This window comes from Akebia trifoliata, chromosome 2, assembly GCF_017979445.1.
Source record: "Akebia trifoliata isolate Shusen 1 chromosome 2, ASM1797944v1, whole genome shotgun sequence".
NCBI lineage: Eukaryota > Viridiplantae > Streptophyta > Magnoliopsida > Ranunculales > Lardizabalaceae > Akebia > Akebia trifoliata.
In genome coordinates, this window is record NC_141376.1 from 31,797,707 (window position 1) to 31,825,156 (window position 27,450).

Genomic DNA, 27,450 nt, shown 5'->3' on the forward strand with positions numbered 1-27,450 from the left:
AAAAAAGGAACTCGTTCTTTTATATATTTATAGAAAACTCCCTCATTTTTTGTTATTTTTTAAACAAACAAATAACTCTAAAAAGACTCTTCTCTTTGGATTGACTGTCTCTTCTCTTTGGGTCGATTGAAATCACAGAATCTCTCTCTCTCGCCCCCATTTTCTTCGATTTCTATTGAAACCCATCCCTTTCTCTCGGTCTCTCGTCTTCAATTCCTATTTAGTAGACGAGGAAATAGTTACCACGTAAATATTCGAACTTATCAACTGAACCGGCCCTCTGTATAAACACCATTAAAGGCACGCAACTTCTCACCAAAAAAGTTTCATTTTAAAAAATTCTCTTATTTTTTATTTTAAAAATTTTTGTTTAGGATTTTATTTATAGAACTCTGATATTAAATTTGAGAGGCTTCAACTATGAAGAAATCAGGAATTTTGATGGTCTCCATGGCGACAACTTCTGCTACTGCGATATCTGTTTCGTCTTCTGATCTCATAAGCAATTCGAAGATCCGAGCTTCAAACGAGGTGGATCTTTAATGAAATCTACTAAATAGGAATCGAAAATGAGAGAGCGATGGGTTTCAATAGAATCGAAGCTTTGATGGGTTCAATGGAAATTGAAGAAAATAGGGGCGAGCGATCGAGAGAGAGAGAGATTCTCTCTGATTTCAGTCGATCCAGAGAGGAGACATGACAATGTTTTGTGAGTTATTTTTTTGTTTAAAAAAAACAAAAAACGAAGGAGTTTTCTATAAATATATAAAAGAACGAGTTTCTTTTTTACGGATTGGAATTGACGTTAGAAGAAATCTCAGTCGTTGTTTTCTATAAATTCAGCAGATGAGAAACATGGGTTTCTCATTCGGTTTCTAAGACGTCCGTCGAACCGTCCCCATATATATATATATATCCCCACCAACTTCGAGTGTTCATTTTTTTAGTTGAGTTCAGATCTTATGCATTCAGGGTTGGGAATTGAAACTCTCCTATAGCTCAATACACGACACATAGACAAAATTCAAGGAATTGGGACTTAAAATATGAGTGTTTGTTTGCCCACAGACTAATACTATTTATATATTTTTTAAATTAATTTCTTTCTGTATTTGATCATATTTTTAATACAGGTGATGTTATCAGAAAATTGACAAATAATTTTTTTTAATATTGCTTATGTCATGAGCACCATATGTCAAAACGGTGTTGGTCTGTGGGCAAACAATCACTCCGAAAATCTCTCCTTAAAGCGTATGAAGAACTTTTTTTTTTTCCTACGCGGTTGCTGACACGCATCTCTCCATTTTAAAATTGCAACTTTCTTTTGACTCTAAGCCCTCTAACAATCCAAATTCATTTTGATTTGAGTCGTGACTTTCCTAACTCACCTCTGCTTAAGTCTCCCATTAACTCTCTCACGTGGCATGTGTAAGAACCATTGATTGATTTCCTCGACATACTCCACTACCCATCCTGTGAGTATGAAATTCACTTATCTTCTCTTAGTTTCCCACTCTCCTCCACAGTTCCATAGTTGCAAGCCTTTTTCACAGCCAGTACAGCTCTCTTTCTTTTATTTCTCTTCTTCTTCTTCAGCGCCTACAGCTGCTATTGTTAAACAAACAAAAAGGATTTTCTTTTCTCTCCAACCCTTGCTCACTCTTCTTCAACGCACAGCCCTCTACCTTCTCTCTCTCTCTCTCCTTAGTCGGTTGGTGTAAGGTTGCTTTACTTGTCTCCCAAAGTCTCTCATTCCCATACATCTTTCACAGTCCCAATCTCAGATCTCTCTCTTCGTTCCTCTTCTCTCCAATATCTCCATCTTCGTCATCACTCCAATGTCACTTCCCCCTATACCCATCGCCCATCTCACCGTCAAGACTTCTCTCAATAGTCCCAAACTTCCATCTCTATCTTTTTAATCTCAGTTTCATTCTCTCTTCCATCCTTCTCATATTCCACCTACAAGAAGAAGAGAAAAAAATCAGCAAAAGGAGGGTTCCTGCAACACAGAACTTAGTTGAATATTTCCTCAACACTCTCTCTCTCTCTCTCGAATTCATCAAGTCTGAAGAGCTTGCTATAGACCATTAGTTTTGCAATAGAAAGGTACATGATTCATGCCTTCCACTTGTTTGAAAGTTATGGCTTTTGCTGTGTCATTTTTGTTTTTATTATGTCATTTCTTCTGAGTTGGGATCACTCTTCTTAAGAGCCTTGTCTCTGTATATTTGGATTTGCTATAATGAGTTTAAAACGATATATATATGGTAACATGGAAAGTTTGTTTATTTATGATCAATACCTATCAATGAATTGGTACATTGGGCTTTTTTTTTTTTCCCCCTTTCTAAAGAGAGGAACGGCACCCTGTTTCATGGTTTTGTTAAAATAAAGGGTAAATTACACTTTGACCCATGTGGTTTGGCATAATTTCATGTTGACCCCTAATATTTTGATAATTGCACTTGCCTCCTCTTTCACAAATCAACTTTTACTGTTTTGGTGATGGAAACTAGACAGAAGGGGGTAAGAGAACCTATTAGATTACTATAGGGAAGGTAAGTGCAATTATAAAAACATTAGGGGGTTGACATAGAATTATGTTCAATTATAAGGATGAAAGTGTAATTTATAAATAGAAGAAAAGAAAACACAGAACATGGTTCTTTCCTATTGATTTGAATAAAGGAAATGATGTTAGAGTGCAACCATCCATTATTGATGTGCAACTTGTTGAACCTTTATTATTATAAATCATGGTGGATCCCACTAGCTTTTCTTGAGCATTGAGACTCTATAATTCATGATGGATTCTGTAGATGTAAAAACTTGCACTACTTTGAGATCTGTGATGATGCCTCACGATCTTCTCTCCTCGTACCCCTTGGTGTGCCTGCAACAACACCACTCTAACACTCAAGTCAAGAGTTTAGTATAATAAATAGTGTAAAATTTAAAGACAAAGAGAGGGGGGGGGGGAGTTTCAGTACCTCTATCCATCTATTTATAGAGATGAAACCCTAAGATCCCTTTAAATCATATTACCAATTTGACCCTTATCCGATTTAAAAGGTAGATCTTCCTTGATGATTTGGAATGTTTCTAGTAAATATTCAATTCCTACACATTCCTCATATTTAGGGACTTTCACTAAGTAGAATTGTAACCCCTTCTAATCTAATCCCTGATTTTTTCCAATCAACACCCAAACCCATGGTTGGTTTGTGACGGAGCCTTCGAGCTTAAGCTAGTATCTTCGTCTCGAACTTGAATCCCTAGGTGCCACGTGTCGCCCCTTGTAACCTAGCGAGAAATATCCTCCACTATACCCCCTCTTGGGAGTGTGGACTTTTAGTCCAATCGTCCAAAAATAAATGAATGGTACCATGTGACACACGGTAATACAGCTTATAAATTGTCATTTCAAGGTCTAAGATTTATTTAGTAAATGTCTGTGTCATTCGCTTGTTTTACCTTCAAAAGTGTGGCGATTATAATTACCTCGATTCATTTAAACCGTTGTGTGGACACGTGATTTATTCATATTTGAATATATCAACCACTTTGAAGGGGGTTTTGGAGTCTTCACCATTTATTTTGGAAAATGGTGTGAATGGTCACCTAGATTGCATTTTTTGAAAAATATGTTATTTTTGGCATTTTAGTGACTCTCGTATGAATATGACTCATTTGGTCCAATTTTTTATTCAAGGTAAGGGCGTCCATTTTATAGAGTAGGGAAGGTGTTAGGCACCCTACTCCATCCACCGTTGGTGATAACCTCAGATTCGGTCTATTTTTAAAAATAAAAATAAAATAAAAAGAAATCGGAAAGATCCAATGTGTGTCCTCAAGTTTGAGGAACTTTGATGTTGGTTCAAGCCATTAATGGCACCCTTATTGAAAAAGGGGCCCCTCGATGGTTCAATCCATTGTGGTGTGTGTGCAAAAGTGTAGAGAAGGGGAGTGTAAGAAGAAGAGGGAAAGTTGGAGGGGAGAGAAAGGGGTGATTTCCTTGTCCAAAACCCACCTTGTTCTTCTTGATATTCTTTGACTTTCTTCAAAAGATGAGTCTCCTTTGAATTTCCTTGACTTGCTTGAGAGAGTTGAGAGTTGAGAGAAAATTGAGAGTTTAGTATTGATAGTTAAAAGTTGAGATTAGATGGATGAGTATGATAGTGAGAGAGTGATTTTTCTTATTAGACTTGGGGATTTTCTCAAATTTTCATTAGGTAGTGAGAGTTGAGAATGAGGGGGTTTTATAGAGTTTGGGAGTTATTTTTAGGGGTAAGATGGGGTGAAATGTTGGGAGAGTAGAGAATGGCATGAGTTTTGAAGGTAGGAGGTACGAAATTTAGAGTTAGGATGAGGGTAGTTGTGTAATGAAGGTAAATGGGTGATTTTTGACCCAAATGGTTTGGATCCTACCCAACCCATTTGGATGGAGTATTTGGTGAAGTGAGATGATGGGTGTTTAAGAGGGTGATTGTGATTGAGTGGTGCTTGGTTTAAGAGAATTGAGGGTGTAAGAGGGTGATTGAAAGGGTGAGGAAGATGGTGACATGTGACAAGATGTGTGGAGGTTAGGGATTTAGATTTAATTGATGAGAGATAATGAATGTTTGATTTGAGAGGAGGGGTATATGTTTAGATTGTAGAAATGAGTTTGTAGGTAATGATAAGGGTAGATTAGGGGAAAGTGATGGTTGATTAGTAGGAAGTGATGATAGTAAGTTAGGGGGGTGTGCCAATTCTTTTTCGTAGGCCCACTAGACTACTAGGAGGTTTCAAGGGCCTCGGTTCGATCAAAATGTCATATTTGAGTGATTCGAACTTTTGAGGTCCGTTGACCAATTTTATTGAAAGATTGTTGTTTTTGGGTCCTTTCGAGTGGGGGTCCGTTCAAATTGGGGTGTCTACACGTTGATTTTGTTACATGCCTCGAAGTATATTTCATAAATACATTGTCTATTTCCCCCATTTTTCCTGTCATTTCCTCTTTATAGATCTGGCTTGATGCCATAATGAGTCAAAACTCTTAAGCCAATAGATATAATCCCCTATGGTTGGTCTTGGAACAAAACTCAATTAAACCCACCCTAATGTTTGGATTTGGTTCCCTTTAGGTGCCAAGACTTTCATTGTGTGACGACCCCTCACGGTCGAGTTTGGCTTCAAGAACGGGCAAATGCATATATAAATAACAAATAAACCGACTAAATTCCTAAATCGGGCTTGGATTCTAGAATGATTCAAGAATTTGATAAATAATAAAATAACTGACTAAAGTCCTAGATCGGGCTTGAATCCCAAAATGATACAAGACTTAGATAAATAATAGAAGTACCAACCCCACACGGTCGGGTTTGACTCACATGATGGGCCAAAGCTTAGATAATAGATGAACCGACTAAAATCCCAAATCTGGTTTAAATCCCATAATGATCCAAGATTTAGATAAATAATAGAAGTACCAATTCCACACGGTTGGGCTCGACTCCTATGATGGGCCAAGACTTAGATAATAGATGAACTAACCGAAATCTTAGATCGGGATTAGATCTTAGAACAATCCAAGACTTAGATAAATAATAGGTAAACCAACCGAAATCCCAGATCGGACTTAGATCCCAGAATGATTCAAGACTTAGATAAATAATAGAATAATCGATCGAAATCCTAGAGTGAAAATGGTTGGGCTTGGCCTCATGACGGGCCAAGACTTTCACTATACCAACCCCACACAGTCGGGCTCGGCTCCTATGATGGGTCAAGGTTTTTGCTAAACCAACTCCACACGGTCAAACTTTACGCTAAGTGATCCTGCACGATCAACTTAGGATGTGGACCGGATTCCTCATATGAGTCAAGTGTGGCACCAAGTGGTCTCGCACGATCGATTTAGGATGTGAACCAGACTCCCCATATGAATTGGATGTTGTCAAGTTCATTTGCAACCTGCATCTTTAAAATAACATGGACATAAAACAATAATAATTGCATAAAACAATAAGACAATTAATTCTCAGTCTGGTGCTGTCGATCTGTGTCATTGCCTAAAATAACTTAATTTGATCGAACCCAACTTATAAATCGATTTCCTAAGTCAAATCCATTTGACTCGTTGAGTCGGGGTCAATTGCCCATTAACAAATTAGTCTCTCGAATTGAACCCCTACTTATACCATATGACTTAACAAGTTGGACTTGGGTTAAACCCTTATAAATTTACCATTTTAATCCATTGAGTTCTATGACTTGGTTGAATTCCAAATTATTCATCAAGTAATTTGATCGAGTTAACAAAGTCCCTTGACTCGATTGGATCTCTGAATTATAAATTGAATAGCTCGACTCAGTAGAGTCCCTCGACTTAATGAGTTCTTAATTAATAAATTTAATTTCTTGAATCAAAAGTTGCTTGACTCAATCAAGTTCGCAATTAATAAGCCGATATACTTTACTCGGCGGAATCTATTGACTTAGAGGAATCATTAATAAAATTTTATTATCTTATTTGATCAAATCCCTTGACTCTGTCTATTTCTCAATTTGTGTGTGATTCAATCGAATACCTCAGCTTAATTGAGTCCCAAAATATAATTTTGACTCGACTAAGTCAGACTCAGATCTAGACCCCAAGTGCTAGTTGATCTGATCTTGGATCGGTTGAGTTAGGGTTGGACTGAACAACCATCCCCTTATTTATTTCACCGACTTGTGTTGGGTTCATTTGATTGAACAGAGTTGAAATGGTACAACCCCCACGCACCAAAATGATTGTATACACCCAACACCCGAACTCAACTTTTTAATGAATATTTGATTTTAAAAAATAAAAATAAATTAACAATGTAAAAATACTCGGGTGCTACACCTCCGTAGGGAACTAATCCATAAATCTGATTGTATCGTATTTTACCTGGTAATATGGTTGACAAGCCATCCTCAACTTTAGGTTGCTTGACCTTGCACACGAACTCAATTGTATGCACTGTGGAGTTTGAACCCCGTCACCGATGCTGCACATTAGCTATTAAAATACCACCACCATGTTTTACACTTTTACTGGTACTCCTGCTCTATTACATGGTATTATTGAGGGATTTTCTTATATGTTATTCCGTCGTTTGTTAGATATAGTAAAGTCAGCTTAAATCAGTTGACCTTATCCACTTAATCCTCTACACGTTAATGGCTTCCGATTATAGGCCCACTAATGGACCCCCACAATAGATCCTCCCCTTGATCAAGAGCTTCGATGAGATGAGAAGCCTCACTCCATATCTCCGTATCTGACTCCACAAAACCCTATAATCTGATTCGATTTGGAGATCGGGAAGATCAAAAGAAGAAGAAATATTACAGAGAAGAGATCATACAAGTAAGTTTTGAAACTCGAACCGATCGATCTTCGCCTTTCTCAGATTTTTCGCCATGAGAGACTCAGAAGAAGCTCGAGCTCTGCCATCAGTAGAGAAGTCAAATAACTCGAAGCAGATCGATCTCTCTTTTTCTATACCCTGCAACCGGAGCTACCATTAATGGCCCCCTTGCACCTTTCCTCTCTACTTTCCTCTTTCTCAAAATTTTGTAAATATGTGAGGGCCTCTAGGTGCTGCTGCCCCTATTTCAGATTTTCGTTCTCTTCTGCTGTGCATTCTTCAACACTCCTAAGGAACCAGCAACAGGGAGCTCTCGATCGTTCGATTGGAAATCAAGTTTGAAGATTTCGAGATTGGCTGAAGAACTGAACTACATATCGGCTACTCCAGCCATGGTACCTGCTGCAAGGTAAGGTGAATCGGGCGAGAAGGCGACCAAAGCAAATCTGTTGACGCTCTTTATGCACGTCCGCACCTCCTTCGCAGAGCGAGCAAACTCAGACACGGATCTGCAGATCGAAACACTTCTTAGGGTTTTTTACGCTCTAATTCAAAAATAGAAAATGGGAGAAGCAAAGAATAAAGTGATTGATGCGCAGAGAGCTTGAAATTACAAAAGGCTCTCTCTCTCTTGTTATTTTTTACTCGTGTTGATCTACCGCCACCTCTTTTTCAAAATCTTCCCCGTATCAATTAACCTCCTCTCATGAAATCGATTGACCGATCTGTTGAGATTTTAGGAGATCAGTAGTATGGAATCATTTGTGATTCTTTGCTTTCTGAGGCTAATTGAGATTAACTGTGAGATCATGCTTAATTAGAAATGATTGGGTGTGATTGTATAACTGTAAATGAGAGTGGTTATGGGTGATTGACTTAATTGTAAGAAAATTCTTCTTTATATATTGGTTGTACAATAACAAAAGAATATCAATGAAAAATACTATTAATCCTTTCTTTGAAGATGGTATCAGAGCCTTGGTCAGTTTTTTTTTTTTTTTTTTTTTTTTGATCTTACGATCAGGTTGACCATGCTTGGGCCTTCTAACTCAGATCCATTGTAACCTCTCCCAATGCTCTTCTCTGTTGAAATCCTCAGTGTTAGGTGTTCATTCTCCCATGATGTTTAACAGGCATTTCGTCAAATAAGTTATGCACGTCAACACGTGATATCCCACCATTGTTACTGTTTGAAGCCATCGCTGAATTGGTGGTAGTGTTGAGATCTGTTCTTCTTCACTGAAATCTTCAACAAACCATTGAAGAAAGAAAAGAAAAAATCAATTTGCAGAAATTGCAAACCCAGAAATTAAAAAAATTCAGAGTTCTCATCGAAGTCTTTGCTGAACCTGCCGAAACCACTACCATAGCCGTCGTGGTATTGCCGCAGTCACCATAGCCATCGTTGTGCCATTGTCACCACCGTCGAAGAGTGCAAAGAAACTCCTTGTTCTATAGATTGAGAAATCAAATTTTTTGATTTCTCATCCTCATAACAGCCAACAACCGTGACCCCCTTGGTTCATTCATCCTCTACCATTTTTTTTTTCTTTTAACGTTGAACACCACCAAACCTCCTTCAACCTCTTCTGCCAACAACCAGCACCACTAAACCTCAACTCTTTTTTTTTAACAGCTAATAACACCAAAACATCTTCTCTTATCCTCTTCTCACTAGAGTCTCTTCATTCCTTAAAAAGATAATGGCGGAAATATTTAATCTGGATAGTAGAATAGAGCTCTAAAGTCACTATATTGATGTACGAAGCCTAATGTTTCCTCTATTTAACTGCATCTTACCAAAAAAAAAAGAAAATGCAGGAATCATCTGGAACAAAATCAATTCTAGTTATTGTGTAGTTAGAAAGTATTTTTAATGCAGGAATCTGTTAAAAGAAGTCTGTAGTTGGTCATTTGACCAAATCTTCAATAATAGTAGTTTTTTAATTTAATGTTGTTGGGTCTGATATTTTGTCCTGGTCTATAGGAAGTAGTTTATTGGGTTTGTTCTTTTTCTCCTGGTCTTTTGGTTGTAGTTACAGGTCAGTAAGAATGTGTTTTTAGTGGACCTATTCTTATGCAATAGTTGGAAGTCCTTTGTTATGTTTTAGCTACTTGTATGCCTATATATATAGGCTAGTTTCAGTACGAATAAAATAACTCAGTTTGTTCCTCTGTTTTGTGTTCAATTTATCAACTCTCTTCATACTCATATTATACTAACAATGGTATCAGAGCCAAGTTAGAAGATCAGTGAGTTAGAAGCAATTTTAAAAAAAAAAAGTGAAGCTAAGAGAGCCAAAAAGAGTGAGGGAGAGTCTATAAAATTGAGACATTGTCAAAAGTGAGATAAGAGAGGTTTTGTGAGACAATTTTGAAGCAGCAGCTTACCATTTTTTTAGGTGCAGCAGTGATTATGGCCTCTGAAAATTTTGTACAACCAACAATTCCACGCTTTGATGGTCATTATGATCATTGGAGCATGTTGATGGAGAATTTCTTTAAGTCTAAGGAATATTGGCAGATCGTTGAAGTTGGAATGGCAGAACCAGCAGCAGGCACAATGCTATCAGACTAACAAAAAACTAATCTTGATGGACAGAAGTTGAAGGATCTCAAGGCCAAAAATTATCTCTTTCAAGCAATTGATCGCTCAATCTTAGAGACTATTCTTTGCAAAGACACCTCCAAGCAGATTTGGGACTCTATGAAAAAGAAGTATCAAGGATCAGCAAGGTCAAAAAGGTAGCAACTTCAAGCTCTTCTTTCGGAATTTGAAACACTTCGGATGAAGTCAGGAGAGCCAATTATGGATTACTTTTCACGGACGATGGCAATCGTCAACAAGATGCGGATCCACGGCGACACTATAACAGATGTTAGTAGAAAAGATTTTTCGATCAATGACTCCAAAATTTAATTACGTCGTTTGTACTATTGAAGAATTGAAGGATCTTGATGCACTTTCAATTGATGAATTGCAAGGATCATTGCTGGTTCATGAGGAAAAAATTATTCAGCAAGATAATGAGGAACAAGCTCTAAAGGCTTCAACTAACAACAATGCTTCGACGCCAAATAGATCAGCAAATCGAGGTTGAGGTAGAGGCAGAGGAAGAGGAGGCCGAGGTAATAGAGATGGAGGCAAACAATATCAAAAATCTGATTCTGACTTTAGAGGCAAAGGGAGAGGACGTGATCAACAACCAAAGGTAGAATGTTTCAGGTGTCACAAGCTTGGCCATTATCAATCTGAATGTTACACCAGATTGCCCCAAGACAAAGGAAGTTGGGAGAGATCGAATTTTGCAGAGAAGGAATAAGAAACTTTATTGATGGCGTTCCATGTAAATGAAATTAAGTTTCGACCAAACATATGGTATTTGGATACAGGCTGCAGCAATCATATGTGTGGTAGTAAGTCATTCTTTTCTCATTTAAATGAAGAATTTCGTACTATTGTAAGCTTTGGTGATAATTTTAAAGTAACTATTATGGGAAAGGATGACATTCAAATCAGGACTAGAGATAATAACATTGAGACTATGTCAAATGTTTTTTATATTCCTGATTTGAAAAGTAATTTATTAAGCCTTGGACAGCTGCAAGAAAAAGGATACGAGGCCACAATTAAGAATGGTGCTTGTGAAATCCATGATTCTAAAAGGGTCTAATTGCTCATGCTAAGATGACAGCAAACAGATTGTTTCCACTGCAAGTTGAGACTCTTCAAAGTTGTTTAATGGTCAAGGAAAATGATTCAACATGACTTTGGCATCTTCGTTATGATCATTTGAATTTTAATGGGTTGAAGACTCTTTCTTAGAAGAACATGGTGACTAGGCTTCCTCAAATTATTCCTCCCAACAGAGTATGTGAAAAGTGTGTTGTCGGCAAACAACATCGGAAGTAATTTCCACAAAGAAAATCATGGAGAGCGAAGAAAGTCTTAGAGTTGGTGCATTCTGACATTTGTGGACCTATAAACCCATCATCTAATGGAGGTAAAAGATACTTAATTACCTTCATTGATGATTATAGTCGAAAAACTTGGGTTTATTTCTTGCAAGAAAAATCAGAAGCTTTTAGTGCATTTAAAAGCTTCAAGGCACATGTTGAAAATGAAATGGGCAAAACAATTAAAACTCTTCGTACAGATCGTGATGGAGAATTTTGCTCAAAGGAGTTTAATGTTTTCTGTGATGAGCATGGTATTCGGAGACAATTGACAGCAGCCTACACACGCCAGCAAAATGGAATCTCGGAGAGGAATAACCGAACAATTCTAAATATGGTGAGAAGCATGTTGGCAACCGGGAGAGTTCCGAAGAAATTTTGGCTAGAAGCAGTGAATTGGAGTGTCCATGTTTTAAATCAGAGTCCTACATTTGCTGTTCAAAACATGACACCGGAAGAAGCTTGGAGTGGACGAAAGCCAACCGTTGATCACTTCAGGATTTTTGGGTGCATTGCATATGCGCACATTCCAGATGAAAAGAGGAAGAAGCTAGATGACAAAGGTGAAACATGTGTCTTTCTTGGAATTAGTGAAAAAACCAAAGTTTACAAATTGTTCAATCTTACCACAAAGAAGATCGTCATCAGTCCCGATGTTGTTTTTGATGAAGAAAACACTTGGAATTGGGCTGAAAACAATCCAGGACAGCAGCAAATACCTCTGACTTTTTATGGAAAGGAAGAAGAAATGCAGATGCAACCACCTCCGTCGACTAGTACTACATCGCTGCAATTAGATCAGCAACTACAACAACCACAAGACTCCAATGAAAATCAAACAGCAGAAGAAACTTCTCGATCTCAATGAATCAGAAGGAGGCTAGCATGGATGGAAGATTATGAGGTAAGTGGTGTTCAATCTGATAATTATGATACAATTGCCCATTATGCTTTGTTATCAGATTGTGATCCCATTACCTTCCAAGAAGCTGTCAAGGATTCAAAATGGCAAAAAGCCATGAATGAAGAGATTGGGTCTATAGAGAAAAATAATAGTTGGGAGCTAATCAATCTTCCAAAAGGACATAAATCCATTGGTGTTAAATGGGTTTATAAAACAAAGTTGAAAAAAGATGGGGAAGTTGACAAGTACAAAGCTCGACTTGTTGCAAAAGGGTACAGGCAAAAACATGGTGTTGATTACAAAGAGGTGTTTGCTCCAGTTGCAAGGCTTGACACTATTTGTTTGGTGTTATCCATGGCTGCCCAGAATTCATGGTTTATTTATCAGTTAGATGTGAAGTCGGCATTTTTGCATGGAGAGTTGGAAGAAGAAGTCTATGTTGACCAACCCCCTAGATATGTGAAGCAAGGCTATGAGAATCAGGTATACAGGTTAAAGAAAGCATTATATGGACTGAAACAAACACTAAGAGCTTGGTATAGTCGTATAGATGCTTATTTTACTAAGGGAGGTTTTATCAAATGTCCATATGACACACACTTTACACTAAATATGGTGCTAATAAGAAGATTTTAATTGTGTGCTTATATGTTGATGATCTCATTTAGACTAATAATGATAAAGCCATGCTTGCTGATTTTTAAGAAGTTTATGATGAAAGAATTTGATATGACAGATTTGGATTAATGCACTATTTTCTTGGCATTGAGGTAATGCAATCATCTGCTGGTGTCTTCATTTCTCAAAAGAAATATGCTCTAGAAATTCTAGACAGGTTTAAAATGAAAGATTGCAACTCAGTTTCAACTCCAACTGAACATGGTCTGAAACTCACAAAGAATGGAGCAGGTAAAAGGGTTGATGCTACTCTTTACAAGCAAATTGTTCGGAGTCTTATGTATTTGACAGCAACAAGACCAAATATCATGCATGCTGTCAGTTTAATCAGCAGATACATGGAGAATTCTACTGAAGCTCATCTCTTAGCTGCAAAGAGAATTTTTCGCTACTTGAAAGGTACTGCAGATTTTGGAATTCTGTACAAAAGTAGTGAAAATTCAAGCTTGATTGGGTTCTCAGATAGTGATTATGCTGGAGATCTTGATGATAGAAAGAGTACTTCTGGGACTGTGTTCATGTTCAATGATGGAGCTATTACATGGTCTTCCAAGAAACAACAAATAGTGACTTTGTCAACAACTGAAGCTGAGTTTGTTGCTACAGCATCAAGTTCATGTCAAGCTATTTGGTTACACAGGATACTTGAGGTATTATACAACCAGCAACAAGGTCCAACTTTGATTTACTGTGACAATATTTCTGCAATAAGGCTGTCAAAAAATCCAGTTCTACATGGGAAAAGCAAACATATTGATGTGAGGTATCATTTCTTGCGTGATTTATGTAAGGATGAAGTTATTGATTTGGTGTTCTGTAGAAGTGAAGATCAGATTGCAGATATTTTGACCAAGCCCCTCAAGCCCGCTGTTTTCATGAAGTTTCAAAGCATGCTTGGACTATGTTCTTTAAAGGATGTTGTTCAAGGGTGAATGTTACAAGGTGTTGAAGTTTATTCCTAAACTGAATTCTGCAGATATCAGTTTAAGGGAGGGTGTTAAAAGAAGTCTGTAGTTGGTCATTTGACCAAGTCTTCAATAATAGTAGTTTTTTAATTTAATGTTGTTGGGTCTGATATTTTGTCCTGGTCTATAGGAAGTAGTTTATTGGGTTTGTTCTTTTTCTCCTGGTCTTTTGGTTGTAGTTACAGGTCAGTAAGAATGTGTTTTTAGTGGACCTATTCTTATGCAATAGTTGGAAGTCCTTTGTTATGTTTCAGTTGCTTGTATGCCTATATATATAGGCTAGTTTCAGTACGAATAAAATAACTCAGTTTGTTCCTCTGTTTTGTGTTCAATTTATCAACTCTCTTCATACTCATATTATACTAACAGAATCATCCTCACCGAATCCAATTATGATGTTTGGTCATAACTAATGGAGATGCATATTGCCAAACGGGAAAAACTTTCCTACATCCGGGGTAAGACAAAGCCACTGATAGAGTCAGACGATAGATATGACAAATGGTATGCGAAAAATCAAAAGGTGAAGAGATGGTTATTAATGTCCATGAGTCCAGAAATTATGAAGCATTACTTACGCTTACCCACCGCTCAAGAAATTTGGAGTATGTTATCAAAGGCTTTCTATGATGGAAGTGATGAATTGCAAATATTTACATTGAATCAAAACGCCTTTACTGCCAGACAAAGTGGGAAGTCTCTCTCTGAATACTATGGAGCATTGACTGAGATTTTTCGCGAATTGGATCATCGAGATAAGGTCGTCAAGAAAGACCCTGATGACATTGCAGCATACAAAAAATCCATTGAACGACTACAAGTGCACATCTTTCTTGCTGGACTGGATGGTGATTTCGAACAAGTTCGAAGAGAGATTCTACATAAAGATCCAATTCCTGATTTGGAAGAATGCTATGCGTTAGTTCGACGAGAGGCAATACGTCATGCTACTTTGAAAGGAGAATCTGACAATCCTAATACCTCCGCAATGGTAGCTCAACAGCGATCAACCCAAAATTGGCAAGACCAATCCAAGACCAATCATCCTAAGATAAACCTTATTGCTAATAAGTCAACCTTCATATGCATTCATTGTAATAAAACTGGTCATGTCAAGAGTCGTTTTAAACTGGTGGGATATCCAGACTGGTGGGATAATAATCGTGATTAGCGGAAGAAGGACTCCAAGAAGACCTCCACTGCAGCTGTTGCTGAAATGAGAACAGAGGAGAATGTTGTTGAGAAGGCCTCTGCATTGGTAGCTACTACGGATAATGGTGGTAAGGTTTTAAATATCTCTACACCTGTTATTAATAGTATATGGATAATTGATTCTGATGCTACAGATCATAGGACTTTTGATTCTAGACAGGTATCACCCCTTAAACCTTCCTCTCAAAAACTTATTTCCACAGTTAATGGTAATACAACCCCAGTTATTGGGGAAGGATCCTTAACCCTTACTAATACTTTGAATTTGGACTCTGTTTTAGTTGATCCATCTTTATATTACAATCTTTTGTCAGTTTTCCAAATCACTGCAGCCTTATATTGTATTGTCATTTTTTGGCCTGAATTTTGTGTATTTAAGGACATGCAAACAAGACAGACGATTGGTTGTGGTATTAAGCGTGGAAAGTTGTATTACTTAGACTTGCAGTCGAAGGATTCCAATAAATTGCGATAAGCTTTGATAGCAGATGGGTCTGAGGAAGAGAAGACGAAATCTGAAATTTGGTTGTGGCATCGACGCCTAGGCCATGCTTCATTTAGTTATTTGAAAAAATTGTTTCCTAGTTTATTTGCTAAGTGTGATGTGTCTAGTTTCCAACATGATGTTTGTGAACTAGCAAAAAGCCATCGTGCTTCGTTTCCGTTAATTTTGAATAAAAGTCCACTTCCTTTTATGGTTATACACTCTGATGTTTGGGGTCCATCTAAAGTCCCCACTTTGGGTGGATCACGTTGGTTTGTTACTTTTATTGATGATTGTACCAGAATGACCTGGTTATGCCTGATGAAGTCCAAAGGTGAAGTGAACTTGTTATTTAAAAATTTTCATAAAATGATTGGACCTCAGTACAACGCAAAGGTTCAAGTCCTTCGCAACGACAATGGTGGAGAATATCATAGTTCTGATCTTCAGCAGTATCTAGAAGCACATGAAACCATTCATTAGACTACTTGTTCCAACACACCCCAGCAGGAATGGAGTAGCTGAACGAAAAAATCGACACTTGTTGGAGATTGTCCGAGCTTCCTTGATAGCAGCACATATGCCGATATCTTATTGGGGAGAAGCACTTACCTCTGCCGCATTCTTAATCAATTGGGTACCTTCCAGCTCAATTGACTTCCGGACACCTCTCCAAACCCTAATTGACGTTATAGTCGCTCCAACCGTCCCAAATCTGCCTCCTCATGTTTTTGGTTGTGTGGCATTTGTACACCTCCATAAGCACCAGCGCAACAAGTTAATGCCCCGTGCATTGCGATGTGTGTTTGTTGGATATGCCTTAAATCAAAAAGGATATCGATGTTATCATCCTCCAACTCGATGAATGATTATTACAATGGATGTGGTGTTTTATGAAGACACGATGTATTTTTCCTCTGAGTCTGAACATCAAGGGGAGTACCATCAGAAAATTCAAACTCTTGATTATGATTATCACATCTCTGAGGAAAGTGAATCCGAAAAATCTGAACCAGTGAATCAGGAAGTGGGTGAATTGGAATCGGGTGATATAACTCTGGAACCAAGTAGTAATGAGCACCCTAAAGCTGAAGAAATGACAGAAGAAGAAAGAGAAAATATAACTCAATCTCCACCACCATATGAACAATTTGGGTCCGAGGACGCCTGCACTGATATACCAAACCAATCGTTGTTTGCTAAGGATGTTCTTAATTTAGAGTCTGAATCATCCAGAAAACAGTTACCACATCGTCTCACTAGAGGTATTCCTAAACCCACATATGAACCTGAATTGTCTAGTAAAGCCAGATATCCCATGAGTAACTATGTGTCTAATCATCGTCTATCGGAATCAAATAAGTCATTTATAAATCAATTATCTACTGTAGCTATTCCTAACAGTGTGCAGGAAGCCTTAGCTGATCCAAGGTGGAAAGCAGCCATGAATGAGGAGATGAAATCATTACTGAAGAATGAGACGTGGGAACTCGTGGAATGTCCACCAGGAAAGAAGTCAGTCGGGTGTCGTTGGATTTATACTATGAAGTACAAGGCAGATGGGAGTATTGAACGCTTTAAAGCAAAACTGGTAGCAAAAGGGTACACTCAAACATATGGGATCGACTACACAGAAACATTTTCACCTATGGCTAAAATCAACACAGTTCGAGTATTACTATCTTTAGCTGCAAACCTGGATTGGCCGTTACAACCGTTCGATGTGAAGATTGCCTTTCTACATGGCGAGTTGTTTGAAGAAGTATACATGGATCTTCCACCAGGATGCATGGCATCAGAAAAATAGAGTCAAAAGGTGTGTAGATTGAAGAAATCATTATACGAGTTGAAGCAATCCCCAAGAGCATGGTTTGGAAGATTCACAAAGTCAATGAGAAATTTTGGTTATCATCAAAGCAATTCAGATCACACTTTGTTCCTGAAGAAACAACATGATAAGATTACAACACTCATTGTATATGTGGACGACATAGTGGTTACAGGAAATGATCCTGAAGAAAGAAAGGTTCTACAAAATTATTTGTCTATAGAAGTCGAAATGAAAGATCTGGGTCCTTTAAAATTCTTTATTGGGATTGAAGTTTCTCGATCAAGTACATGAATTTTTCTATCTCAAAGAAAGTATGCCTTGGATCTTTTACAGGAGACTGGAATGTCAGGATGTCAACCTGTGGATACACCAATAGAAGAAAGTTTGAAATTATATGTTGAACCCAATCAAATACCTGTTGATAAAGGAAGATACTAGAGACTTGTAGGGAGATTGATGTACTTAGCTCATACAAGGCCAAATCTTGCTTATGCATTAAGTGTGGTGAGTCAATATATGCATAATCTTGGAGAACAACATATGAATGCAATCATGCGCATTCTGAGGTATCTGAAGAGTGCCCCTGGAAAGGGAATTTTGTTCACAAAAAATGCTGATCACCGGAGTATAGAAGTATATACTGATGCTGATTGGGCCGGTGCCGTGGATGATAGACGATCTACCTTTGGTTACTTTACCTTTCTAGGTGGTAATCTTGTGACATGGAGAAGTAAGAAATAGAATGTTGTTACTCGTCAAGTGCAGAAGTTGAATTTAGAAGTATGGCATTAGGACTTTATGAGGCATTATGGCTAAGATTCCTCTTACAGGATTTGGGTCACCTATCTAGGCAACAAATCCGATTGTTTTGTGACAATAAAGCAACATGTGACATTGCTCATAATCCAGTACAACATGATCGTACAAAGCATGTCGAGGTGGACAGATTTTTCATCAAGGAGAAGTTAGATGAAAAGATTGTGGAGTTGCCTAAGATAAAATCAGAAGATCAGTTGGTTGACATCTTCACCAAAGCAGTCTCCTATCGAGTATTCTCAAAAATTTTTAGGCAAGTTGGGCATGTGTGATATCTATGCACAAACTTGAGGGGGAGTGTTGAGATTTTAGGAGATCAGTAGTATAGAATCATTTGTGATTCTTTCCTTTCTAAGGCTAATTGAGATTAGTTGTGAGATCATGCTTAATTAGGAATGATTGGGTGTGATTGTATAGCTATAAATGAGACTGATTATGGGTGATTGACTTAATTGTAGGAAAATTCTTCTTTATATATTAGTTGTACAGTAACAGAAGTATATCAATGAAAAATACCATTAATCCTTTTTTTGAAGACGATCTTCCTCTAACGATAAAAAATCTGATCGTCCATTAATCGTTTATCCCTTGATGAACTTAAATAAATAAATAAAAATACCCAATCCCATAAAAACCCTAACTTAGAACTTAAATCAATGAAGGCCGATATTTAGGATACTCTCTAACTCATGATTGAAATTTCAATCGTACTAAGTGGTTTTTCGTGGTTCATGTTCATTTCCTACGGACGGCGCCAAATTGTAGATTCAAAAACTTGTACTACCTTAAGATCTATGATGATACCTCACGATTTTCTCTCTTCGTATCCCTAAGTGTGCCTGCAACAACACTACTCTGACGCCCAAGTCAAAAGTTTAGTACAAAAAAATAGTGTAAAATTTAAAAGAGGGGGAGAACTCATACATTTTAGTACCTCTATCCATGTATTTATGAAGATGAAATCTTATGACCCCTTTAGATCCTATTACTGATTCGACCTTTATCCGATTTAAAAGGTAGATCTTCCTTGATGACTTGGAATGTATCTAGTAAATATTCGATTCCCATACATTTCTCTTTTTTTTTTTGTGACTTTCCCTAATCAGAATATTAACCCCTTCTGATCTAATCTTTGATTTTTTCCAATCAAGACCCGAATTCAGAGTTGGTTCATGATCGAGCCACAATGTATCTCTGTCCTGAACTCAAATCCCTAAAAGCCACGTGTCGCCCCTTGGTACCTAGCGAGAAATATCCTCCACAAATTCCACCAGCATCAATTCTAGAGCGTTCTTTGATCTTTTTGCCTTTTTCTTTAGGACTATTCTTTAAGCAAATGGGGGTCTTTAGCTTTTCTTGATCATTAAGACTCCATTTCAAGGTGTGCAATTAATTCAATCAAATTCAGTATAGAAACCCATTGATAATAATTTTGTGGGGGTACGAGTCTTACCTCTCATTCTAGATGGGGGATGAATTAATTGAGTCAACTCGAGCCACCGACACTAATCTTGGTGTACAAGCCCGAGGGACCAAGACAATTACGTTCCATTATCGTCCTCCCCTAAAATTATTACACTCTAAGTCTTTTAAGATAAAATTAGAAAAAAAGTGGTCCACAATAAAAGTCCTATTAAGAGATAATTTGAAAAATAAAGGAAAAGAAAAGAAGAACTACTGCTTCTTGTTGGGGATCTGACTTGGATGATCAAATAAAGCCTTGGCCATCGTCTCCGCATCGAATCCACCTCCTGGAAGTAATGAATGAATCCGAATTCAAATTTAAACAATTAGTCCTGTTAGATACTAAAATACTAAATCAACTCATTGAGTTAAGATAAAATACTAAAAACTATGTTTAGCACTCTCAACCGTAATTAAAAGAATATAAGAGTTTATCTAGTTAGTAGGACACATATTTAGATGTCAAAATCATGGTTAATTATTCATTTAGGAATTCAACCAACTTCAACAAAATTTAATTTAAATATATTTAATTTCATCTTAAATCCATCCTTTTGAGCATTGCTTTAATTCATTGCATTGTTCAAAATATCGTTTCGTTTAGAAATGTTTTGTTCGAAACATTTCAATTTTTTGGGACAAAACAAGGGGGATAACGAAATACTAAAATATTTTTGTGATCTTGAACTAAATCTAGACGACAAAGAGCAAATTTTAGTATTTTTGCTATAAATCTAGAAGTAAAAAAAAAAAAAAAAAAAATTATGGTGATTCTTACAAGTCTAGATGATTTAGGCAATTTCTTCAAAGAGTTTGGTGAGTTCTTCCTTCCTTTTTGCTTCTTTTTTCTTCCTTCTTTTGAAAAAATAATTTTTTTTTTCTACCTATGTATGCATTTGGCCCTGGTCTTTTATTGAAGAACAGGTCATATAGGATGCAAATACCATTTTTTTTTGTAAATATTTGAGACACCCCCGTGTTTTTAGATTAATGACATGCCCCTTGACAATGGTCTCGTTTGAAAAACTTACTTAAATATTAATATCTAATGTTTCGAAAGTTTCAAAAAATTTCTCAAATGTTTCGTGTATGTTTCGATGTCGTTTTGACAATTGAAAAAAATGAAACATCGATTCGAAACAAGATTTTGAACTGTGTTTATTGTGTAATACTTTATAATTTTTTATCAAATATCACATCATCTTCTAGTTCAAAATGTCTATCTAGTTTAAAGGTTTAAGTAATTAAACTTTAGGGTAAAAAAATATCTAAGAGGTTGAAGCCTTGAAGATAACTAATTTTAAGAAGAGAATTCATAGGGTTTCAAGTTGAAGACAAGGGTGGGTAATGATGTTATTTTGCATTTGTTTGTTGGAGAAGACCGAGGTCGAGGGGGCATATAGCAATTTTGGCAGGATATTTGAAGTACCATAAGTTTTTAAATTGATGGTGTAGCATCATTGGACTTGGGTCTTCTCTCATAAGTTAATGAGAAATGACCTAAATGACCTTTTTCTTCGACGTCTAACAAAAAAATTTGAATTTTCTCTCCAAAATGTGTGATATTCAAGCTCTTTGACGTTACACATTAACCATGGTCCCCCCCCCCCCGCCCGCCCCGAGCGGAAATCTTGGCTTTACCACTTCACACCCTTTTTTCACATGAAAATTCGAGTTGAATCAAATGTATTGATGACTTTGGAGTTGACATATAAGACTCATTTTAAAATGCATTAAATGTTTAAGTATTTAAAAATGGATTCTAATATTTTTTAGAGCTGCTATCTGTACTGCAACTTTTACCTATTACACCTCATGTAAAAATAAATAAAAGAAGTGAATGCATGAAAATAAGTAAAAGTTGGGTGGTCAACAGAGGCTATCTTGTATTATTTTTATATGAGACTAATCATAATTGTAAACAACTAGTAAAATTTTTTGAACAAGTGTTATAACGTTGAGATTATAATTCTGAGTCAAACCTTTGTAATGTTTAATGACTGTTTTAATCTTTACTTGGGGTGGGAGAAATAATTTAAGAGGGTGTAATAAGTAAAAGTTGGGTTGCCAATAGCAGCTCTCTATTTTTTCAAGTAAATAATTTAGAATATTAAATATCGTAAAAAAAAAAAAAAAAAAAAAAAACAAACAAGACTAGCACGCATGTGATCTTTCTTTAAACTTTTAAGCGTGTGTGAACATTCAGAATTAATTTCCTTTTTCTCTTCTTCTATGCGGTAACTCAATTGCAACTTTTGACTCTAAGCCCTTTAACAAAAGCAAGAGCTTTTTCTTCACTTTTTGTACTAATTTCATCACTTCCAATTTACTTTCTGTTTCAGGGATTGATAGATCAGCTTCCTTAAGAATGGCAGAATCACTTATATCTGTTTTTCTTAAGCCAGTCTTGGAAAAGTTAGCTTCTTTAATCGGACAGGAGTTTCAATCGTTGTGGAATGTTGAAAAAGAGTTGACAAAGTTGTCCAATGTGTTGTCGACACTTAAATCTGTGCTCCAAGATGCCGAGAAAAAGCAATTCCACTCGAATGAGGTGAGTAACTGGCTGAGAAGGCTTAAAGATGCTGCTTACGATGCCGAAGACGTGTTGGATGAGTTTGCAACCGAAGCTTTACGACCCGAAGAGGTGAATGACTGGCTGAGAAGGTTTAAAGCTTTACACAGAATGTGCTGTTCTTGCTTCACATCAAATCCAGTTTTATATCGACATGAGATGGCAGATAAGATAGATGAGCTATTAAGGAGATTAGAAGGAATTGCAGAGGAACGAAAACATCTTAATCTTCACGAAACAGATGGAGAATCCAATCAACGTCAAATCAGGGATGGACGGGATACTAACTGCTTAATACATGAATCAGATGTTGTCGGTAGAGACTCTGACAAAGAGAAGTTGATAAATCTGTTGTTATCGGATTGTTCTGTTGCAAAGGAAAAGGACCTTTCTGTTATTTCCATTGTCGGTATGGGTGGAGTTGGAAAGACAACCCTTGCACAGCTTGTTTACAATGACGAGAGGGTTAAGGAACATTTCAAAGTAAAAGGATGGGTTTGTGTATCTGAAGATTTTGATTTGGAAAGGGTTTCAAAAGCAATTATAGAGAGCACTTCAGGGGAATCATGTAATTTTGTGGCATTTAACTCATTAGCTGTAGAAATCAAGAAAATAGTAAGTGAGAAGAAATTTCTACTTGTATTAGATGATGTTTGGAACGACAAATATCCCGATCAATGGAAAAACCTAATAATTCCCCTGAGATGTGGAGCAAATGGGAGTAAAATTATTCTTACCACTCGAAGTGAAAACGTTTCAAAGGACATGGGCATCATTGACCATTATCGATTGGGAATTTTATCAAATGACGAATGTTGGTTATTGCTAAGAAAATATGCATTTCCAAATGGGGGTTGGGATGAGGATCAAGATCTGATGGTAATTGGCAAGAAAATTGCAGAAAAGTGCAAGGGTTTACCTTTAGCCGCAAAGACTCTTGGAGGTCTCTTAGAGGGTACAAGAGAAAAAAAAGAATGGAAAGAAATATTGGATAATGATATATGGGAAACATCATATGAAGGAAAAGATCCTATCTTAGCTCCTCTAAGATTGAGCTATCATCATTTGCCCTCACATCTAAAGCAATGCTTCCTTTACTGTAGCATATTTCCCAAGGATCATGAATTTGACAAGCAGAAATTAGTCAAATTGTGGATGGCGGAAGGTTTTATCACTTTCGTTGGGCGGAGGGACATAGAAGATGTGGGTTGTAGATACTTTGATGAATTGTTATGGAGGTCATTCTTTCAGTGCGAAAAAAAACGATTTGGCGAATTGGTATATAAAATGCATGACATGATTCATGATCTAGCACAATCAGTCTCAAAAGATGAATGTTTTAGAATGGACGGTGACAGATTATCTGATTTTTCTGAAAAGATTCGATATTTGTCATCAATCCCTCATAAAAAAATTGATCCAGAAATTTTTATGAAGGTTCGCCAATGCAAAGGGTTACATACTCTACTGGGAATTGGAATTGGAATTGAAGCCATCCCCTTCTCCATTAATCTGTTCCAACGATTAAAATTCCTCCATGTGTTGGATTTGCATGTTGGATTTGAAATCAAAGAGTTGCCTGATTCAATTGGCAATTTGAAACTGTTGCGATACCTTGCTCTCTCTGGAGCAAGTATCAGCAATATTGAAAATTTCATATTGCCTGGCCTTTATAATTTGCAGACATTAGATCTTCGTGACTGTTGGAGCTTGGTTAAATTACCCAAGGACACACAAAATCTGATTAAGCTACGACATCTTTTTTTACCAGGTAGTTTGTCAGTAATGCCGAAGGGAATTGGGAGATTAAGATGTCTTAGGACACTACCAGATTTTATTGTAGGTAAAGAGCCTGGACGTGATATAGGACAACTGATGGGATTGATTAACCTTAGAGGTGGGTTACGTATTTCACAACTCCAAAATGCAGTCAATCCAGAAGAGGATGTGTTGAAGGATAAAGAATTCATTGAGAAGCTGGATTTGTCATGGAAGTATGGTAATGATGATGATGGCGATGCAAGTGCTGCAGAGGAAATACTTGAAAGGCTCCAACCTCACCCTGCCAATCTCATAGAGCTAAACATCCGGGGCTACGTTGGTGAAAGATTTTCGAGCTGGATAGGAAATCCTTCATTCTCCAAACTGGAGGATGTTCAGTTATCGGATTGTGATTCATGTGAAACCCTCCCTCCTCTCTGGCAGCTACCTTCCCTCAAGAGACTTGAACTATGGAATATGCCTAAAGTGACATGTTTATTTTGTGCTGATGACATTAAGCCTGCTTTTCCATCATTGGAAAAGCTTACAATTGAATCGATCCCAAATTTAGTGGAATGGAATGGTGGCACTGAAAAAGAAGGTGATTTCCCTTGCCTCCGTAAACTTGATATTGCTAATTGCAAGAGTTTCATTGGTCTTCCAATGTTTTTAACATCGCTTCATGAGTTAAATTTGTCCAAATGCAATGGGAGGATATTAAACTCTGTTTCTTACTTCACCTCTGTCTCCTCTTTGTATATTGGTGGCATTGAAAATCTCAAGGCAATACCCAGTGGGATTTTCAAATACCTAAAAGCACTCAAAAAGCTTGATATTTCAGATTGTGAAGAGTTGGAATCATTGGTACAAAAAGATGATGATGATGATGATGAAGAAGACAGCTGCAAACACCTCCACTCTCTGGAAAGTTTACATATATTTCATTGTCCCCTGCTTGAGGTTTTACCAGATGGATTGAAAAACCTCATATCCCTTAAATACTTAACAATCGTAGATTGTGAAGCACTCGCAACCTTGCCAGAGGAGGGACTGCCCCTCACACTTCAACTTCTCTACATCCACGAATGCTCATTGTTATCCCAACGGTGCAAAGAAGGGGGTGGCGAAGATTGGCCCAAGATATCACACATTTCCATACGCAGGTATCTTCAATTTCTCTAGTGCATTCTCTTGTCTTTTTAGTAAGATATCCAATGATTACAAGATCAAAACAACCCATCAGTCCAATCCGATTTTTGAAACACAGATCAAAGCCAACTGTGAGCCTTCTTTTTTACTAATTCAAGTTTTAGAAACAGGTTTTGGGCAAGTGTAAGATTCTTTCTTTTTATTTTTCCCAAGTAAAAAATTTAGAATAATTTACCAAAACGGTACATTTTTCAAAATTAATTACCGAAACGGTAAATTGTAGCAATTAATTCCAAAAACGGTAATTTTACCGTTTTTGGAATTAATATTTTTTACCAAAACGGTAAAAACAGTCAAATGTAATTTTTTTTTACCGAAAATACCCTTTTTTGTTTTACATATGTATTTACCATTTTAACCTTAGAAATAAATTAAAATCCAACTAAATCTTTCTTTTCTTTTTAATCTTCCCAATACTAAATAGAAATATGAAAGAGGAGAGGATTTTTTCATAATTTTAGTCAAAAAATAAAAAAGGGTATTTTTGGAAAAAAAAAAATTACATTTGACTGTTTTTACCGTTTTGGTAAAAAATATTAATTCCAAAAATGGTAAAATTATCGTTTTCGGAATTAATTGCTACAGTTTACGTTTTGGTAAATAGTCGAAATGTGGTGTATGTTTTGGTAAATTTGCCAAATTTTATATAAGTTTAATTGGTGAGCTATGTTGATACTAGTAGCAACTCTTATTATTATAATTTTTTTTAATATTTAAAATACTGTGTTTTTTTTTTTTTCAGGATAGATGATATTTGATTGATTCCTCTTCAAGTGAAGATGATGCAAGTGGTTCTGAATAGGTACCCTGCTCTACCTAAATTATTTTATAATTGTTTTCATATATATATGTAGCATTAAATACGCATTACAGAGGTTTAATACTTGAAAGGATCTTTTAATTAAGGAGAAGAAAATTTGAAAATTTTATGATGATGAAACAGGTTCTTTTGCAGTGCGTTGATGTTAGCAACTCTTTTTTCTCCTAAGTTGTCTACTCTTATTTTCATAAATATAAAACATCAAAGTATGCATTATTGAGGTTTGATTCTTAAAGGATCTTTTCATTAAGGAAATTATGTTTGCTTTCCCAAAATTTTATTTGGAAAAAAAAAAATTTTGAAATTTTGAAACGGTTCATAAAAATTAACAATTATTTAAAAAATACTAGTTCTATTTTGATTGGACTAAGATCATTAGGTTTTACCACACTGATTTACTAATTGAATACCTTTGAATTCTACAGGTTATCATCTAAAGAGGCCCTTCAAGAAATACAAACATGTCAAGCTTCTGATTTCAAATCATCAAATATGAACACTGTTTGCATTCTCTCGCTAGTTTTGGACTTTTTTGTATTTATAAAGGCCAAGCAATAGGATTAAATATAAGAACATTTCTACTAATGGTTCTGCTTGCTTTAGTTTATAATTTCTTTAGTATGCAAGATGAATGGTGCTTGTTTTAGGTTATGATTTGTTAAGTTTGCATGGTGAATTTTACCAAAACATAAATTACATTTGTTGAATGTTTTGAGTTTCTTTCATGATTATGTTGTGTTACTCATATAAATTTAGCAATTCAAAGTTATGGGTAGTACCAGTGTCTTTGTTTGATACACATATCTTGTGATTCAATCTAGTAAATTATTTTCTAGGTCAATGGGTTTACAATGTGCAATATCTTGGGTTGACCCAAGATATCGCACATTCCTAGCATATACAAGTAGGGGTGGCAATGGGTTGGGTTGTGTCTTGTTCGTGTTGTGTTGAGGTAATGGTAATAATCGTGTCAAAAAAACTTAAACCCAAACGTGACACTTTTATTAAATAACTAACGTGACCTCATGACCTGTGTAACTCGTTCAGTAAAATTCTAATCTTAAGTGGACAAAATAAGTTCTATGTCCACTACCAAAAAAAAAAAATACCATCACTTAAAATCTAAGTCACAAAACTATAAATCAATATCTACACGCATAAATTAAAACTAAGTTTCACCACCAAGTATTGAAAATGGATGGCTACTGAATTTCTAAATTTAAAATTAAAAAATTATAAGGGAGACCTGATTGGGCTCCCAAACTTGAGAGTGATGATTGGGTTTGCCCATTTTTTGGTTGTTAATAATATACACCTTGCTTGCTTAGGAAATATATAGTGTATCTAAAAACAATAAATTAAATAAATAGAAGGGAAGAAACTTAT

The 27,450-nt window shown here is 36.4% G+C and overlaps 1 protein-coding gene across 1 annotated transcript; it reads left to right on the forward strand.

Moving 5' to 3' along the window:
- Nucleotides 1-1,120: 1,120 nt before the first annotated feature.
- On the forward strand, nucleotides 1,121-27,129 carry LOC147410159 (putative disease resistance protein RGA4). Its single transcript, XM_086432401.1, has 4 exons — nucleotides 1,121-2,112; nucleotides 22,045-25,198; nucleotides 25,987-26,046; nucleotides 26,490-27,129. Exons 2-3 carry the CDS (start codon nucleotides 22,071-22,073, stop codon nucleotides 26,000-26,002), a joined length of 3,144 nt encoding a protein of 1,047 aa, XP_086288527.1. The 5' UTR covers nucleotides 1,121-2,112; nucleotides 22,045-22,070; the 3' UTR covers nucleotides 26,003-26,046; nucleotides 26,490-27,129.
- Nucleotides 27,130-27,450: the final 321 nt, after the last annotated feature.

Excerpts from the sequence above, each read along its gene's own strand:
- LOC147410159 (XM_086432401.1), top strand. The coding sequence starts at position 22,071 with ATGGCAGAATCACTTATATCTGTTTTTCTTAAGCCAGTCTTGGAAAAG.